General features: G+C 37.5%; 2 protein-coding genes across 3 annotated transcripts in view; both read right to left on the reverse strand.

Annotated features, from left to right (window-relative positions):
- The window catches only part of LOC136847818 (uncharacterized), a 162,514-nt gene extending 152,782 nt beyond the window's left edge, over nt 1-9,732 (reverse strand). Inside the window, exon 1 of the mRNA XM_067119747.1 lies at nt 9,528-9,732. Within this exon, the coding sequence (XP_066975848.1) occupies nt 9,528-9,595 (68 nt within the window). The 5' untranslated portion in view covers nt 9,596-9,732. The remainder of the gene's footprint in view (nt 1-9,527) is intronic.
- Nucleotides 9,733-14,712: 4,980 nt separating this feature from the next.
- Nucleotides 14,713-19,039, reverse strand: THG (tRNA-histidine guanylyltransferase). 2 transcript variants are annotated; one of them, XM_067119748.1, is made up of 2 exons: nt 18,703-19,039; nt 14,713-16,771 (listed from the first exon to the last, which is right to left on the reverse strand). In XM_067119748.1, exon 2 carries the CDS (start codon nt 16,765-16,767, stop codon nt 15,061-15,063), a length of 1,707 nt encoding a protein of 568 aa, XP_066975849.1. In that variant the 5' UTR covers nt 16,768-16,771; nt 18,703-19,039; the 3' UTR covers nt 14,713-15,060. The 2 variants fall into 2 exon arrangements, with proteins under 2 accessions (XP_066975849.1, XP_066975850.1); XM_067119749.1 differs by having other exon boundaries at nt 18,716-18,816.
- Nucleotides 19,040-19,353: the final 314 nt, after the last annotated feature.

Below are 19,353 nucleotides of genomic sequence, written 5' to 3' on the forward strand. Positions count from 1 at the left end.
TAACCTCGAAGCAATGGAAACCCACCATTTGGGTTTTTCTTACCCTAACCGTCTACGTTGTCTTAAATCTTTTTAACGTCCCTTGAATGAGAGGGGTGGCAGATATCACGAACAGGAACATTAACAAAGAATTATTTAGCCTCAAATGCCCCAGGAAAAGTGACATTTACAACTGTTCATCAATTACTTCGCCAAGAGGAGTACTACACATTTAAATTTAAAACCAGGGACTAACAACCCATGTACGATGTGTAAGTGTGTTTGTGTGTGGGGGAGAAGGGGAAGGCGTTTGTTTACGCGCGCATGCGCCATTCAGAAGTTTAGATTTAGGTCCAAACTTAATTCTGTTTACAAGAACTTGATACGAATTTAGGTATTGTTACGATACAGTCTACGGAGTTGTTCTGTATTATTTGAACCAAGGAATACACTTGTGTTTTGCATCGAGACAATATCTGAGAAATATGTGAGCAACCAGTATTCTTTCAATTTGATAATGTTGACAGATACTGAAAAGTACAGAGTTAACTACCACGAACATCTACAAATTTGACAAGTGACTCATTTCAACAGTGAGAAAATTCGTTGGGTTAATGTATGAAGAATAACCCCACAGTCATACTATTTAAGCAGTAGGAGTTCTCTGTAATGAAGGGGATCTCAATTAAACATCAAACTGAAACAGCTGGCTTCCAGGCAACGGAGACGAAAAGGGAAAAAAAATTATAAAAAAAAATGAGCTCCAAAGAAAACTAAAACAGAAAGCAATATAGTTTCTGAGATATGATAGCATAAGATATCTCATTTATGTCCCGAAATTTATATTATGTGCGTTTTAGTGAAAGGAGAAATCACTCTGGGAGAGAAAACTTGAAACTAGAGACCATGACAACATAGGTGAGTGTATCCCTCGTGAAAACTCAGAGGAAAAATTGTCACTATGGACTGACGTCAATTTGACAGGAAAGTGGTGAACATTCGAAATTTCAAGGCTATAATAACTGAAATATGAAACTTGAAACAAAACTTCCAAACATAACATGAGGCTTATACCATTACTCTCATATTGATAAGGAAAGTTTTTAGCCCTGCCAAATTCACCATTTCTGCACTCTTTCTTATCCCATTCCTTCGCGGAAATCGATTCATTAACTTCATTGAAAAGAAGCCTCAAGGTTCCTTTTCAAAGCTTTCTCTACCATCAAGTACGAGTATATCTATCGCTAAAATATTCTTCTTCTTTTCTTTTTTATTAAGGGCAAAAACCATAAAAGACTTTAACGAGGTTTTTTCTTCATGCACTGTACCAGCACACTGCAATTTTATTACCATCGATATCATTAGGAATTAAAAAGAACAAGAGAACGTCAGCCTAACAGGGGCTGTTTCCCATAAAGCGCGATCTGTCGGGGGCTTCACGGTTATTCCTCTGTCCACCACAACTATGCTACGGGTGGAGAGCGAAGGTCGCTGCGTGGTTTGGTTGGTTTAGGTGGAGGAAACAGGTGTATTGCACAAGACTCATTACGGACAGGCCAGAGGCATGTTGTCATTCCTCCACTAATTATGTCAATAGTTATAACAATCACATTCACCATTGTCGCCACTACTGCGACTGCCACTGCTACAACTGATGCTTCTGCTGCTGGTACTACCGTATTTATATTTACCATGATCCTTCAGTAAAAGGTTATTTTTTGTAAAGGGGCGAGTTCGGAGGAAATACAAAGGTCAAAAGACGCTGTAAAATTCACCTTCCAGCTATTGGAATAGCGAAAACCTCTTCTATAAAAGAGAAAACATCCAGTCACTTCATAGGCCCAATATGTACAGTACTTATCAACCGTGTGTCAGTCCCTTAACGTACGATAAACCAACACTTTCCTATTTTGCAAGCACTCTCGCACTTCCTGGATATGAAAGCTCTTTCATTTCACTTCCAGCCACCTGTTAGCACAGTACTTTCTAGGCCCACTTCCTCCTCCTCCTCCTCCTTCCTCCGAAGTTTTCCATACTACGCAACCTTTTTAGCTTTTCACTCATTCCTTCCTTACCTCTCTTCTCTAATGCCACATCTGGTCAGTGTAAAACGGTCCATTCCATCTATTCCTAAATACAAATCTTTCAAATTCCACTGTTGTCATATCAGCAAAGCCACATTTATCCATCTGTTCATATCTTTAAAATTAGAGCTCTTCCTCCACAAAACGGAGGGAGCGCAACAGTCCCTTCATATCATCTCAAGAGGTAGATTTATGCGCTTTTTTTTCAGCTTGTCCTCTTCCATTTTCTCCACGCGATCGAACCATTTCAAACCACTCTCACCCCTCTTACAATTTCTTGCTCCAAGGTTGTCTATTTATACAAGTGCAGATACTGGATTAAAAAAAAATTATATTGCACAAACAACTTTCACTTCTACAAAAGAGGAGCAAGATTAAAATTCCTTCACATACCATAATTTTTGCAGCCCCAACAATTTTCTCCCATTTCACAACTTCAGAGTGTAAATTACGTCACTTCTGATTATCACAGAACACCCAGTTTGGCACCATTCCGTCCGGAGTTCATGATACGAAGATTTTGTATGAAAGATTTTACCCTGCGGGAGATTCATCGAGCTGGAAACTCGGAAGGATGATAATGATCTAGTCCTAGTGACTCAAGAAGGAGTCGACTGGGTCTATGAAATGGATCCTCTGACCCTGGATGTGAAAATATATGATCTGACTCATGTCACGATGAATGATCTAAAGAGGAATCGGTTAACGAAGCTTTCATCTCTTAATCATATCGAAGAAGCTGCAAACAAGGAGTCAGGGCGCAAAACCCTCGCAGGACAAGATAGTTGATGTGGATAGTTACGGATGTAAAACACAGCTTTTTATACTTTGCTGATAAATTTCAATGATTCATATAATCAATACAATGAATTATATAAAAAATGGCTAGCGTAAGAATCCAAGCATATACCTTGGGAATGACAAAAAAAACAAAAAAAAAACAAAGGGGACATGCAGACAGAATAGTACCAAATTTTTGGAAAATATGTATTTGTATATATAATTACATATATATATATATATATATATATATATATATATATATATATATATATATATATATATATATATATATATATATATACACACACACATTACACAGTGCCTTAGACGTTTGCGGCGTTTTCTCTGCCCCTGATGTATTGCATTCTACTTTTTACTTTTCACTATTCCTTTGGTCTCTTCTCACTGGACTACCTACAGCATTCAAGCAAATCCTTCGGACGAGTCGACCAATGTGACGCAGTATAGACTCGCCAAACAACATGTTGCAATGAACTTCTATCTCATCAATATTAACGTGATCACTTATCTCTTGATGAGCAACAGCCGAGAGTAAATTATAGGACTGCGCGTGCGCAAAGTACTAAACACACAAAACAACCACATCAGGCGTCGAAAGCATCGAGGATTAACCAATAAATTTCCCTGCATGGAAGGACACGTTCATCGGTACAGAGAGCAGGAGGGGTGCACGGTTAAAGGGTCCATTATTTCCGCCTACAACTTTCTCCTCTTTCGGTAATCAAAGGTGCTGGTTTAACATTTTCGATCTCTCTCTCTCTTTCTCCTCTTTACTGCTTCTTACATGCATACATACACACACACACACATATATATACAGTATATATATATATATATATATATATATATATATATATATATATATATATATATAATATATACACAAACACACCCACATTTATACATATATATATATATATATATATATATATATATATATATATACATACATTATATACATATATATATTACGGTATATACTGTATATTTATGTATATACAGTATGTTGCTATTCTATTACCTCTCTCTCTCTCTCTCTCTCTCTCTCTCTCTCTCCTCTCTCTCTCTCTCTCTCTCTCTCTCTCTCTCTCTCAATAATATTACCAGCAAACTCACAGCCACCACTGTAAAAAGCGCATACTCCAGAAATTATGAATTCTCATGTTTATCTTCTTAAAAGCGTGTTTCCCCTGGGCTTTCCGGAAACACAAACGCTAACAACAGCAACAACAACACCAACAAAATCAATAATAATAATAATAATAATAATAATAATAATAATAATAATAATAATAATAATAATAATAATAATAATAATAATGCTTTCTTTAAAAAATCAATGCAACTGTTTTCAACCGGCCGCCTCCTTCGGATTCCAAGTTGAACTTCTAATATCTATCTATTAATTTTATGTTAAGTAAAAAAATGGGATGTCCGCTTGCTGCATACTTAAGGTGGATGTGAAGAATATATTTATTTAAACCGTGTAGCAAGTTAAAATGCCACTTTCCACTTCATTATTTAGACTGAGTACATAATTCACACTTAGTACCCAAGATGTAACGCAAGGGTCGAAATGAAAATCAAGAGCAGTATCTATTTTATTTTAGAGAGAGAGAGAGAGGAGAGAGAGAGAGAGAGAGAGAGAGAGAGAGAGAGAGAGAGAGAGAGAGAGAGAATGATTTGTTTCAAGACAGTAGAGAGAGACAGAGTGTATGTATGATTTATTTTAAGAGAGAGAGAGAGAGAGAGAGAGAGAGAGAGAGAGAGAGAGAGAGAGAGAGAGAGAGAGAGAGAGAGAGAGAAGTATTTATCTTAAGACAGTAGAAGCAATAAAGGTCTTGTTATCACAAGCAAATTATTAGTGAGGCACGTTTCTTTTAGTTTTAACCTGATCCACTCAGAGTCAAAATACTGATTATTATCATAACGGTGCAGAAATCCTTGGAAGCGAAAAAGTTACTCGGAGGTTTGAGTTCTTACGACAACAAAAATTGTTAAACCAGCAGAGTGATCATTTTAACATATTACTATTCACGTCCATGTTCAAACGACCAATAAAGGCATAGGGTTGGATCGGCTTCTTCGAAATTTAAAAGAAAAAAAATAATCTGACCATGACGGTTCTCACAATTATTAGACGAAGCAAATTTAAATCAAAAGAATCTTGATAGGCTTCCCATGTCATTGTGACCTTGAGAGAGAGAGAGAGAGAGAGAGAGAGAGAGAGAGAGAGAGAGAGAGAGAGAGAGGAGAGCTAACAAGACGTGAAAAGAACAGGTTTCAAAGGATAAGGGAAGAGGATAATGAGAGAGGATAACAACTTTGCATACGATATGCAAGTACCAGAAGGCGCCTGGAAGTTATATAGAAAAAGGAGAAATACAAGGGTGAGAAAACCCTGTGGAACACCACACGTCACTACAACAATAATAAACGTATCATAAACTGGGATTTTATGTAAAGATAAAACTGAGGCTTTAAAAAAACTTTATAAAATCACTGACGGTTATATATTTAAAGAACTATTCACCCTTTTATTTACTACCTTAATTTTCGTAACATCTCTGTCCCACAGGCTTAATTTGTCTACACCCAATCCCTTGAACATACAAAGGTTTATAAAAGTGTCTTAAGAGTGATGGTATGACGACGATGAAAGTGAATTAATAAGTTTAAATATAAATATGTACATGAAAATGACAGTTTACCATTATTAATTATGAAAGCGATGGGGGGAGGGGGGGGGGCAGTGGAAGGAGAAGGGAGGGAGGGAGCAGTGAAATCGCTGGCATTGAAAGACCCAGTCGAAAATAGTGTCAGGAATTGAGTACACACACACATACAGAGAGAGAGAGAGAGAGAGAGAATGGGTGGAGGTTACCACTGGCACTACGAGGGTGTCATCGAAAAAGAAAATAAAGCAAATAAATAAAGACCTTGGTTGGAGGTCGCCGTCGTGCATGAGTAGACAGCCACCTGGGTTAAAGCCGGAGTGAATTTAATTCTATTGTTGACATTTTCTATTGTTGTGATTTTTTACTAAATGTCATCATCGCATTAATGACAGAATGTATGGTAATTAGGGGATCATTAAGTAATTATGCCAAATGGGGTTCCAGAACAATTTCTGTTGTGTTGAAGGTAAGATTGAATTCATCTATATATATATATATATATATATATATATATATATATATTATATATATATATATATTATATATATATATATATATATATATATATACATATATTAGTTGAGGCCACAGGAAAAGCGTTATGTTTGAAAATGCCTTTTTGCAAAGGTGGAAAGATCTTGCATCCCATTGGTTCACATTCCACGTGGCCATATACCCTGTTTACATTTTGTATCCTGTTGATATTTCCGTGATATACAGTATATATATATATATATATATATATATATATATATATATATATATATATATATATATATATATATAAATATATATATATATATATTATATACAGGAGCTGCATTCAGAGAGCAATTTGTGAGTGATAATGGCGGGATGAAGTGAAAAGAATGGTATTGGAAAATTATTTCACTAATCCAAGTCCAAGTTCAACACTGATCTAGGCCACCTTTCCCCTAATTCTCATCCCTAGCACTGAGGAGGGGGATAATGATATACTTGGGTAGAATTAAAATCTCTACTTCAACACCAGCAATGGAAGATTGATCAAACTTACATTTCAGTAAAAAAAAAATCAATAATTGGTATTTGAATCCTGCACTATATTTTGATGGCGTGCAGTAAAATGAAAATACAACGGTCGACCTAGCGACTTCTTTCTCTGCATCTTTTCCCACTTTTATGTGGGGTCGATGTTTTTGACAGCTTTCCTCCACCTGGCTCGGTCAAACACACCGTCCTCTGACAATTGTTTATCTCTCAGGTCTTCTCTAACTAGATTCATCTACCCTATGTAAACGTTGATCCAATATATAGGCAAGAGCTCAAGGGATAACTCGGTCTATTTGCAAACATATATAGCAACTAGACATGGCCTAAATGTGACACGACCAAAGACAGCAAGTTACCATGTCTCACTACAGTGAATATAATGGAAGTACCATGTCTCAAACCTTCTAATCTCTAACAGGATGGTCTTCTTTATACTTGACAGAAATCTGTGAATTATATATTTAAATAAAAATACCAGACTTGCATTAATGACACCCTCCCATCTTTCTTAGCTTAAGTAACAACCCTTCTCCATCTGTACTATACTGTCCCTGAAGAGTACAAATGTTGGAAGGTTTAGAAGTTACTCATGAGCTGCATATGCAAAGGAAGAGTCAGTGCGCTGTCACAAAATGTCATGAAGGCCAAACATATGCACATATGATCAATATCCAAGCCCTTCCACCAATGCTAGGGCCTGGGGGAAATCTGGCAGATGGTTGCTGACAACTCAGCAGGTAGTCCTATAAACTCCACAAAACTCTCATCCAAAGCTCACAGAGACGGTGGAGTTGTGCATCAGTGGAAATCTATCAAGCTCTGAACTCGGGAGTAATGTAGCAGGCTCTTTTAATACATCACACGTATATTCCTCCTATTAATACCAAAAGCATTTCAGGTATACAAAAAAATTTACAATTACCAATCTAAATAAATTACAGTTTCAAAGCTGAGCCCACTAAAAAAATTAAAATATTTCGACAGCTGCCTTACTACATCAACTGCTCCGCGTTCTGCAACGTAACCCAGTCGCATGCATCTGATCAACGACTTCTACACATGGGTTTGGTAGTCAGTTGCAGGTTGAGGTTTCCAGGTTGCAACATCTACCTCCTGTGCTTACTATGCGATTGCTGTTACTCTTACGACAAATCATGAAATATAAAATCGTATCTCATTCATAAACCAAGGACCTCCCTGGAGTTATGTGCAACCAAATCAGCTCCTCGAAATCTTTAAGCATGTCTTTTACATAATCATAGTGATTATCATAACATTGTATCCAGACACTAACGTGAATGTGTTCACTATGCATGGACTCACGTGTTCAAAAGTTCAAAACATTTTAGACAGACGCGTTTTTCCGTCCAAGTTTTCCATCTGGTGAACGCAAAATCACCTGCTGCACAAGGTAATACTTTTAGTACAACTTTCGCCCCACACTCCGATTGAAGAAAGGGGCCTGGAGAATAGGGTGGAGCTACACTGATTTCGTGCATAATGACATCGAATGACAGTGATGATGTCGGTGATGGAGCATGTCGCTGATGTAATTTTACGCTCTTCTACACATACACACACACATACATGTACATATGTACACATTAGTAAATAGGCTACAACTCAATCTCATCCTCCCTTTTCTTCACTCTCACCTTTATGGGCATTATTCATTGAAAACTATAGTTTGGATGAAATTCCTCATATAACCTTTGTCCAATAATAATAATAATAATAATAATAATAATAATAATAATAATAATAATAATAATAATAATAATAATGAACGCAGTATCTGAATTTGAAGCAGACCAAACTTGGAATGTTTCTACTAGTCTGAACCCTTCATTGCTTTATAATAGTAATGAAAAAAATTAACCCCTTCCAACGACAGGGAAAGAAAGAAACATAACCTAAAAAAGCAGTTGCAAAGTGCTTGTGAAATGAAGTTAATCTAAGTAAATTTACTGGAGAAGGAATTATATAATTAAAGGCTTTCACTAGGGAAACATTAAATCATAAATACGATGACTAGCAAATACGGGAACAGTCAGACAAGCTCTCTTTCCCGGCCTTTAGAGGAACATAAAATGATTGAATGATTGGATTTTTCTCTGTATTTTACTACACTTCTCTCCGCCTTTTTCGCATCACGGACATGCCATTCTGCTGAAGCATAGTCACTGCCATTAGAATGTGTTCATTCGAGTAAGAATAACATAATAAAATGAACGCAATAAAACAGCTCAAGTCGACAAATGACGAAAAAAATACTGTTATAATGTAAATAACAACAATCCTAATAACGCTATGATCGATGTACTGTACAATATTAACAAAGCATTCGCAGGAAAATAGTCAACATATCCTGTGCATAATACAATTTCGTGTAAAAACACTCATAAATTTACCGACTTACGTTTAAAAATTACATTCCGTAAAAGTGAACAACCCTGTGGAAAATTGTATCCGTTTCGGCAGCAAGAAAAAAAATATCCCGACCGCAAAGGCTATGTAGTATTCATATGCCCCCTGCCAGGCAGCCACGAACAGATTGTAAACACAAATACGAGGCCCATCCCTAAGCTGATTCCGTTCCCACGCTACCTGCATATTCGAGTCAATAAATATTGTTGCAGTAATAATTTCCTGGTCATCTGCAAGGGTGGTGTCACGGTCAGTCTCGACGTAGTGGTCAAGTGGCCCCACACACTGTGTAGGTGTCGGGTTACGCTACAGAGAGTAACCTCTCTTCACCTACACTAGGTCAAACTGCGTGTCGGGTTAAATGTCACGTGTTAAGGACGTCATTTTAAATCGAAGTCTCCACATGGAATTGCGCATATGTTAAGAACCCTGCCACGGTAAGAAAGATGCGTCTAAAAGAGGTCAAGTTTGGAGGAAATTAGGCATTCAACACAGGGTGGCTTCCATCATCATCATCACTCACCTGGGCCCAGCTGAATGAGGGTGAATCAGTACCTCTATATTCTCGGTTTTCATTGTGTATTCGACCATTGTTGCGTCATTCAGTCGCTTTCCTTGGTTTTCTCACATGTTTTCGTCCAACGGCATACGGCGCTGGGGTTGTGATGACGATGAATAATGATACAGGAGGTGCATAAATATGAACGGAAGTTTGTCACACTGGAGGGGTTTTAGGCTTGAACCGCCCACCGCTGCACCTGTCTCGCGGCACTGTGCTCAGTTGTTGATCTTCATTCGTGGAACTTTTTTCTCTTCTTCTTCTTTTCCTTTTACGGTTGCCATTCATGGTGTGTAACGCACCATTCACCGCCAAACCTTCGAGATTCCACTTTGCTTTAACGATCTGCTGGCCTCGAATTATAAACAGCGTTGAAGGGCTTTTCATTTTATTGTTTACTCATTTTACACTGAACTTAGCACGCACCGCAGAGGCTATTGTTTAAATACCCAATCCGCGCATCCGCCTATTTGTTATTTTTTCACTTTTCATTCATTGATAACTGTTTAAAAGGATGAACTCATGTCCATTCTAACCGTAGGTAGCATGACAACTGCTGTATCTGTATTCTGACTATCACAATTACAAGTGCGAAAACTAAAAAAACGTTTTTCTACAAAATTGTTCAGTTCTAGCGTTTTTCTACATATGCAGGATAATCCTGCGAAATTCCTGTTTAACCTTACTTTGTTATTTGCCCTATAAGAAATGAATGTACAACAGTTAAGTGAGAGCAGTTTTAACTGACTTAACCCACGGTCTAGAATTCACTGTAGCATTTCGAGCTCCATAGACAAGATTTCAGAGATGATTTTTGTTAAAAATTTTAATGAGAAGGCATCCCATTTTCTCTTAGAAAGTATTTTGTAAGAAAGAGCGTTGATCACCGGTTAGTTCTAACCAACTTTTTACAAAAGAGCAGGTTATAAGAGGACGATCAAACAGCCATGTAAAGAAATCTGTAACAAAAATGAGAACGACTCAAGGCGGGAACGCAAATTCGATAAGGAAACCAATAAAAACAAAAAGCAAATTACTGTACTGCATTTCTGTCGTCAAAATTCACCCATCTGTCAAAAACAGCTCACTGCACAATCTCGTAAATCATTTTCGTCTGTACTACAGTTTCCAAAATTCTGCTTAAAACGGAAACATCGGAACCACTGACTAGGTTTTTTAACGAATTTTATTTACATTTTTTCATGGTGTCATCTGTCCCTCGTTCTCACGCAATTTGTAACCTGGCCAGACATCATTATCGGAGCAGAATAGCAAGGTCATAGTTGCAGTCTGGTTTACCACATCCATGTTTTTTTATCTTCCTTTTTTTCTAATTTTAGTTTTAAATACACGAAAAACCGTCACTTTTTTAAAGATTTCATCCACCATCATACGTTATGTGTGTGTATGGTATTTTAATATATATATATATATATATATATATATATATATATATATATATATATATATATATATATATATATATATATAGTTAAATACAATGGTTTTCCTCATGATGAACTTAATTATAATCCATGAACATATAAATATCAGGTTATGTATACCATTCTCTCTCACCCACAGCATTTACAATTAAAGGGCTGCCCATTTCACTATACTACAGTGGACACTAATGGTTCACTACTGAAGCATGGGTGTGCGAGCCTTCTTACACCATCAATTAATGGGCTGAGTCTTGGGTTTAGCTGACTTGTACAATGATGGGCCCTTTCCATATCCTCAGGTCATGGGCATTGATACAAGGACGCCCATAATGATTATGGCCACATCTGGGCCAACCCTGTCCTCAATAATGCGAGAAAATTAATCCTTGTCTCCTGCATGCGCAGCTGCCCCAAGACAAAAATCTCTGTACCGTCTGAGAGAGGAAGATTGTCAAGGTGAGTAGGTGGAGCAAGGACAAAGGTTAAGATAAAATGGAAGAATGCACAAGGATTACTTCAGTCCTTCAAAAGAATTCTCATGACAGTGCCAAGTGACATGGGATGGCTGTAAACATCTGAGAGAGTTAAAACACAGACAAACTGTAAAAAAATTGTCTTCCCAGTTACTGTAACAAATTCAGAAAGCACATTATTTTTAACATTTCCTTTTGTAGAAAGAACTGTAAAGTGAAAATAAAATGAGAAATGAACACACCAGTAGTTAAGAAAGGTCCTAATTTTCCCAGACACTTTATAAGGGAAATTAAAATCCAGTACTCTCACACTTAGCTGTCTACACACTTGAAAGAAATGTTCAGTGCACACAAACATGGATAAATAAGCATGTACACATCAGTAACAGTGATCCCCTGGTTATGTTATTACAGAACATTTAACCTTTACCATTCCTTTAAAAACAAATGGGAACAGACTCAAGTACTATACATGGCAAAAAAAGTATAAATAAAAAAACCTGCTCCTTGAGACACGTCCAGCTTAATATCACTTGTAGTACACAAAATAAATATCAAGGTGTCCATTGTACAACAGGGCTTTAGGTATATACTCTCACAGTGTTGTACCTTACCTGCGTCTACCTCTCCTTTTTACACATGGGAATTTCTCACCAGATCAACTACTAGTAGAGTATATATGCATTGGTAAAAACCAAGCATGAGGACACAAAGCAGGATAAAATAACACCCATGAGTTAACTAGATTCTAGGAAGGGAGACATGGACAGACTGATCAACTATGTCAGTGGCCGGAAGTTGTGGAAAAGCTCAGAAGCAATCTTAAACAATGCTGGCACAATAGTATACTAGTACTAATATATATATTCACAAAGATATGTAATAGTACAGTATTAACTTCTTAGTATGATGGATATATATGATAAACTGTAGTTCTCCATGGCAACATTCTCTATAGCTCCAGACTCTCCAACAGAGGACATACCTTCCCAGCAGAGTCTTTCCAGGAGGAGGTTTTTCGTCAGCCCACAGAATAACAAGTCAACTGCTAAAGGAGACAATAGTTTCTGCATCCTCCAGGACATAGTACTTTCTTTGGTGTATTTTGGAGGAGCTTGCTAGATTTGCTGGACAACAAGGAACTCTCTGACCTGGAGATCAGAAGAGTTCACTTGTCCCAAGACACAATGAGAAAAATGGGATCACAGCAACCTTACCAATGGTCTTACTTGAGGAGTGCACCCAAGGGTAAGCTTGGTCAATGAGACTGGGGCCAGATTGGAGCTGTGGAAGCTTCCCTAAGATTATCACTCTCATGAATGTGTAAAAATCTCTTGGATATGCTGCTCCAGCTCAGCCTGCTAAAGTTCTGGAGGAGAAGGACCACAAGTGCCAATAAGACCTCAGCGGCACAATCTAGGTCTTGATCCTCTTCTACGAATGAGGAAGACGAGCCTAGCTGCTCTCTTGCCGCATTCCTGAGATTGTGGCGTCTGGTTGATACTAGTGCACACGGGGAAACACCACTTGCCCTAGAATACCTGCCCTTCAAACATAATTCAGAAGCGGGGTCAGTCAAACTATACGCCTTTCTTGGTAGAGGCCAAATTAACAGGGGGAATAAGGAACAGACACATGCGCCTCCCGTGCTTGCAGGGAACCATACACACAAGGAAAGTTCAAGTCCTCCCAAAACTAGTGAACTGTCATGAACAAACCCAAGTTTGCCCTACACATGATCCAGGGATCCTTATGCATTGAGCATGAAAGCACTGCTGGCTTGATCAGGTGTACTTTTCTAGAAGTACAAAAGCAAGAACCTATCTCACTTAATGCACAGGCATGGTTCATGAATCTGCATGCAGTAGGAAGAGGTAATCCTGCTACCTGCATGCTTGTGGTCCATAGACTGAGCAAACACGGGGCAGGACAAGCAGGATCCACTGAATCAACTACAGGTGTTTTTGAAGAAGCACAAGCAGAAGAGTCAAGAGCAGTCCTCATGTCTACAAGGGTTGGGATGGGGAACTGAGCATGCTCAGTGAAGCTCGTGCAAGCTCTACTAGAAACTAGGTGACTGTGAGCTCTCACCTCCCAGAGACTGGGGAGAACACTCATCTGAAGCCCTATAGGATTTCTTGCAAGAGGCCATCTTAGATTTCCCCTTCTTCTTCATGCAAGAGGAGAGAAGAGTCAATGGCAAGGAGGAGGGAGAAGACAAAGAAAAACACAATAGAAGCTTCTTCCTTTCCTTCCCCTTCCTTAGCAGACACTGAAATGCTAATGGTAGCTAGATCTTTTACTGATACTCCATGGATGATGACTTGCTACCTGAAATATCAAGATCACTAGTCAGTGTGGAATGAGAAAAAGGTACCATAGTTTGTGCCTCACCAGGAGAAGCATTGGCTCAAGCAACCACATTTTCCTTAAGGAAAGCAAGTCATAGGATTCCTTCTTCCTACAAGTAACCCCCCCAAACTGAGAGGGGGTAGTGCTCATGGGAGGAAATGGGACAGGAACAATAGTTGCAGGTGAATAAACTGGCAGGATTCGACAGTGTCAAGGGGGAACAGTTCTCGCTTGGTGAGGCCAGCAAATGCTTGCTATCCTTGTTCCCTTTCCTACCAAACTTCTCCCACTGTCAGGAACACCAGCCAACTTACTCCTTTTGGGGAAAAGCAGGTGCATGATCGCCTGATGAAGTAATACTTGTGAGGGTCAATGTTATGGGCAACATGAAGCAGCTACAAAGGCACCCATGTCCCTGGTAATGTCTCTGGTTTTGTTTTTCTCCATAATAGAGAAAAATTACAAACTGACCACAAACAAACAGTCCAAACATACCCTTCAAGACGGATGAAGAAAAGTGCTTGATGGTAGGTGAGTCAGGGGTACTGTATTCCCCAACTCACAGCCTGTAAACACCAGTTAATAACCTTGTTACCCAATTCAACTACCATCTCCCAGCCCATACTAAAGGATACTCCTACATAAAAGGCAATGGTTTGTATTTCCATAAGAACAAATGATACTGAAAACAAAATGGATATCTCATACCATGTTTGGAGAGGAAGGCAGAATAAAAGCAAGAAATACCCAAACTAAAAAACAAAAGCAACTGACATGCAATTGCAAAGGCTACAGCCTCAACCATAACCCTGAACCAGGTATGCTCCCTCACTTAAATATTGTAATACTAATACCAACATGGATCCAAAATACTTTAAGTTCTCTACATAAAATGTAAAAATTTATTCATACAGAAAGTAGTGACATGGTGAAATTCAATGTGAAATTACAGAAATTTGTACAACATACAACAAAACTTATTACTATATTATGAAATATAAAAGATTTATGTCATTCATCAACATTAAATAGTATAAAATGACTAACATGAGCCATACAAAAAGGTTATTGAACACAATTCGTATATACTGCACAACTTGGTATGAATATACAGTAATATGGGCAACAGTTAATGCCCACATTTATGGATACCTTCAGTCTGTATAATGTACCGCAACATTAATGTGGATAACACTTATTTTAATTTTCCATATATAACAATAATATTCAGTTATCTAAATCATCCACAGTTACTGCCCCTCTTTCTGTGCCCAAAATCCATGGTCTTTCATTCCAAAACTTATCATTTATAATATCAACATGAGCAGTAACAATTTCTGAAGCACTACCATTTTGGAGACTTGACTCAATATCTGATGATGGAACCTGAACATCGAGTGCTTGGTTGCTTCTGTACATCACAGTTCCTTTCCTATAAATAGCATCTTCCTGATCATAATCACAATTAAATTCACTTAAAAGAATGTGCCTCTTGTCTTTGGAGAATGTGCCTGACAATCTCTTCTCTGCTTCTCTAGGTGTCAGGTTGCCTTTCTGAATTAAAGTCCAGAAACATAAGTTATACATATTATTAATGTGACAATCAGCTTGGCGCCAACTCAAACAATCACGCAGGCATGAATTATTCGGGTATAATATAGCACGAGCATCGAATGCAGGGGGATACAGAAGCTGAGTATCCTTGAAAAGATTAACCCACTGATGCACATAAGTAGCAGCAAACAGACTTACAATGCAAGACATGATCTTATTTCCATTAAGTGCCATCATCTTTGAATACCTGTCAATCACAAAAGTATATTCATCACTTTGACCATAAGACAATACAATATCAGGGTACTCCTTCATAACAGCTTGGGCAGCATAATTCATTAAACTTATAGATCGAAGGTCATTGGGCTTCATAAAATTATGCTTTTCTGAGAATTTATGGAAACCTTTGCCATCTATTCTAACTACAATCCAAGTATGAGGTAACAATTTTATCTTCTTTTCGAAGTCTTTCAGGTAATTGGTTTTTCCCGTGCTTTTTGTATCTTCACTAAGTGGAAAGACTTCTTCCCAAAATGAATCTTTCACAAAGTCAGTATTCAAAACAAGAATCTGGCTTTGATTACGCTGCGTGACTGAACCATCAGGAGTCGTAACCTGAACAGGCACCAGCCTTCGGACAAAAGTAGAACCTTTTTTGTACACAGCTTCTTCCTTATTATAATTCATATTACATTTTGAAAACAGGAGTTCATTTTTCTCACCTTCACTTTTACCTTTCAAAACATCTGTTGCCTCCTCGACACTGAACCCTGAAACCTTAACCAGTGACCACAGTACAGTTTCATACAGATTTCTATAATGACACATGAGCTGATGATGTGTCATGTAATCTCTTAATCCCTGATCACTTGGAAATAAATAAACAGTTCCCTCAACTACTGGCACGAAACTCAGAGAAATGGATTCAAAATATTTGGGACACAGGTCAACAAATGTAGCTGAAGTAAGACTGCATAAGTTGGTCAGCAGTTTGGCGCTTCTTCTCCTGTAGAGGGTTGTGCTTTTGGAAAAAACAAAATTCCACTCATCTGCAAAGCTATAGCAAAGTTGCAGCTCCTTAAACTCTTCCATGACACACTTGGCAGAGCTCTCCATCAACTGAATGAGTCGTTTGTCATTGGGATGCTCTAGGTTGTAAGCTTCTATAAACCTCTGCATATTACAACATTTCAAAGCTATTACTATCCAGTGTCCTGGATCTAATTTGTCCTCAGTCTCAAAAGACTTCACATACTCAAATTTACTTTTGGCCATCTTAAAGGATGTTTGAAACAGCCTCTGACATAAAGACGGTTTTATCAGTGAAGCGATGAGCCTTTTATCCACTTGAAATATTCTTTTATATATAAAACTCAACATGGACCTGTAAGAAAAAAAACTTAAATTACTAAGACATTTAATAAGTCAAATAACAAGAAAAAAAGCGTACTAACCAATAAAATACACTATTTCCCTCAATTAAGTGATGAAAAAGCAATCCACATATCTTTTCTTGCATCCAAGAACAGATGAATCTCTAAAGGTTAAGAGTTCAGAGAAACTTCAACCACGAGGTTCCTATCATCCCGCAATTATGGAAAGTCCTTCTTAACTTCTTGAATCAAGTGCACAAGGTGAGAGGGTGAGTGAGTGTGAGTGTGAGTGTGCGTGTGCATACGTGAGTGTGTGTGCGTTTGTTTATTTACCAGTATTGCATTATATAATTCCCGGCACAAAGTAAACGAAAGTCTGAAACCTCAATATTATATTATTCAATTTATTATCATACCATGGTTTCTTATATTATATTACTATAATCATTATATCATTCAAAAATTTATTTAGCATTTCTTCAGACCCCAGCTAAAAGTCCCTTATAGTGCAAATCAATCATGACTATTTTGTCCCCCATAAAGAAAATACCTGGCTAGGCCTTTGGTCAAGGTCGGATGCAACATCCTACTGAAGTTTTGGTTAGGATGTACCCTTAACCATTGCTGATTATAACCTACAGTTCTCAGTATTTTCTTTTTTTAAGTCACTCATGTTTGAATTTTACTTTGACCCCTTTCCAACTGGTTCTATATTATAGTTGATGGATAAAAAAGGATCTTTACTAAAAAAAATTCAGTTATTTCTAATAGAAATTGGCTATTATAAAATTGGCGAGTTTGTTATTTGCCTTTAACCTACCAAAAACATTAATTTTATGCTGAAAGTTAAGGTAGAGCTAAGCAATAGCTCCACATGGGGTATTACTTTGGAAATTGATTTTTCCTATAGTATTTTAGTTGCTTATCAAGAATTTAACATTATTTTTTGTAATTAACCTCAGAAGTTGTACGCTGGCCATCCTGGAATGCTATCACGCATGTGTAGTGTTATAAGGCAGCTTTTGGTAAAAAGTGGAGTTCCCTCCACCAGCTGACTAAGTAACACGGCCTTCAAGGTTAGGTTAGGGTATGTTAGGTTAGTATAGTTTCTTTTATAAGAGGTTTCCTTAACCAATACCTTCTTAAACATAAACATAGCTCCTTGATGACTTACGCATGCACAGAGCCATTCCGTAACAACAACATGGCGGTTCGGTCTTTCTCCCCATTTCCAAAACCCCGCATTCCCAAAGGGTTCCCAACCATGTTGTGTATATACGAGGTTAATAATAAATAACCAATAATAAACAACACCACCTCCTTCATCAGCAATGCTAAAAGTATAGGAAAAATCAATTTACAAGGTACTAATGGTCTGTGCGGAGCTCTTGCTTAGAAATACCAAAGTTAGTTCTAGTTGAAGAGTCATAATTACAAAAAAACCTAGATGGATGACAGCACATTTGACTAATTACCAACAGAAAATTAGGCTAACAGTTATAACCATGACAAAATATGTCAACAAAAATCTTAATCTCTGTGCATCATACTAGGCTAATACCTTGGTAATTAGAACATACACTTATAATGGAAGTCATACATGTAAGTAGCCTAGCTGAAAATTACTGGAGATAAAGAAAATGAAAATATAAAGTCCGCACAAATTTTACCATCCTGTTTAGGTTAGGATATGCCCTTTAGCCTAGTTGGGTACATTTGTCCTAGTTATTACAGCTCAAATTACTGAAAAAGATAATTTAACATGTTTAAATGGAATTGTTAGCGAACAGGCAAGCATGCTTTCCGTTTAAAATACCATGCACCATGGCTTTGCCTTGGTTTTAGGCTAGCCTATTAATGGGCTACCAGTATTTGACAAAGGCCTTCAGGCTATTAGCCTAGGCCTATTTTCAGATTCAGTCAGTTACACTGCCTTCATTACCTTCATGGAATACCTGATCGAACCGGGAGAGTCTGTCACACATTCATACCAGGTTCACCTATACGGCTTTCGATTTCGAGAAGAATAATCCTAAACAAGAATGCTGTTTGTGTTAGTATTTTCTTATGTTTCCTTTTTAACGGCTCCTCCAACATTTAGCATGTGTTCCAGAGCCCTTTATGGATTATGTAACCTTTCCCTCAACTAATGAGCGACTTTTCAAAACTTTAGCGCACTTTCTGAATGACGTAATAACAATTTTTTCCATAATCTTGCCATAGTTCTCTCATCTGTCAATCAATCAATTCTCTTTTTGTAGTTTAACTCCTTCGCAAAATGGTAAAGAATTTTGGTAGACATCAAATATTTTCTTCAGCATTTCATATCAGTTATATACACACACACACACACACACACACACACACACATTATTATCATTACACACATCATTATTAGACATATATATATATATATATATATATATATATATATATATATATATATATATATATATATATATATATATATATATATATATATATACTCTGTGTGTCGAAATTACTCTTGCTTGTTGCTTCTATTCCTCTTCCTATTTATTCCTGATTATCCCTTTTATGTAATTCCTAAAGTCCACATCTCACTCATTCCCTT

This window comes from Macrobrachium rosenbergii, chromosome 17, assembly GCF_040412425.1.
Source record: "Macrobrachium rosenbergii isolate ZJJX-2024 chromosome 17, ASM4041242v1, whole genome shotgun sequence".
Taxonomy (NCBI): Eukaryota; Metazoa; Arthropoda; class Malacostraca; order Decapoda; family Palaemonidae; genus Macrobrachium; species Macrobrachium rosenbergii.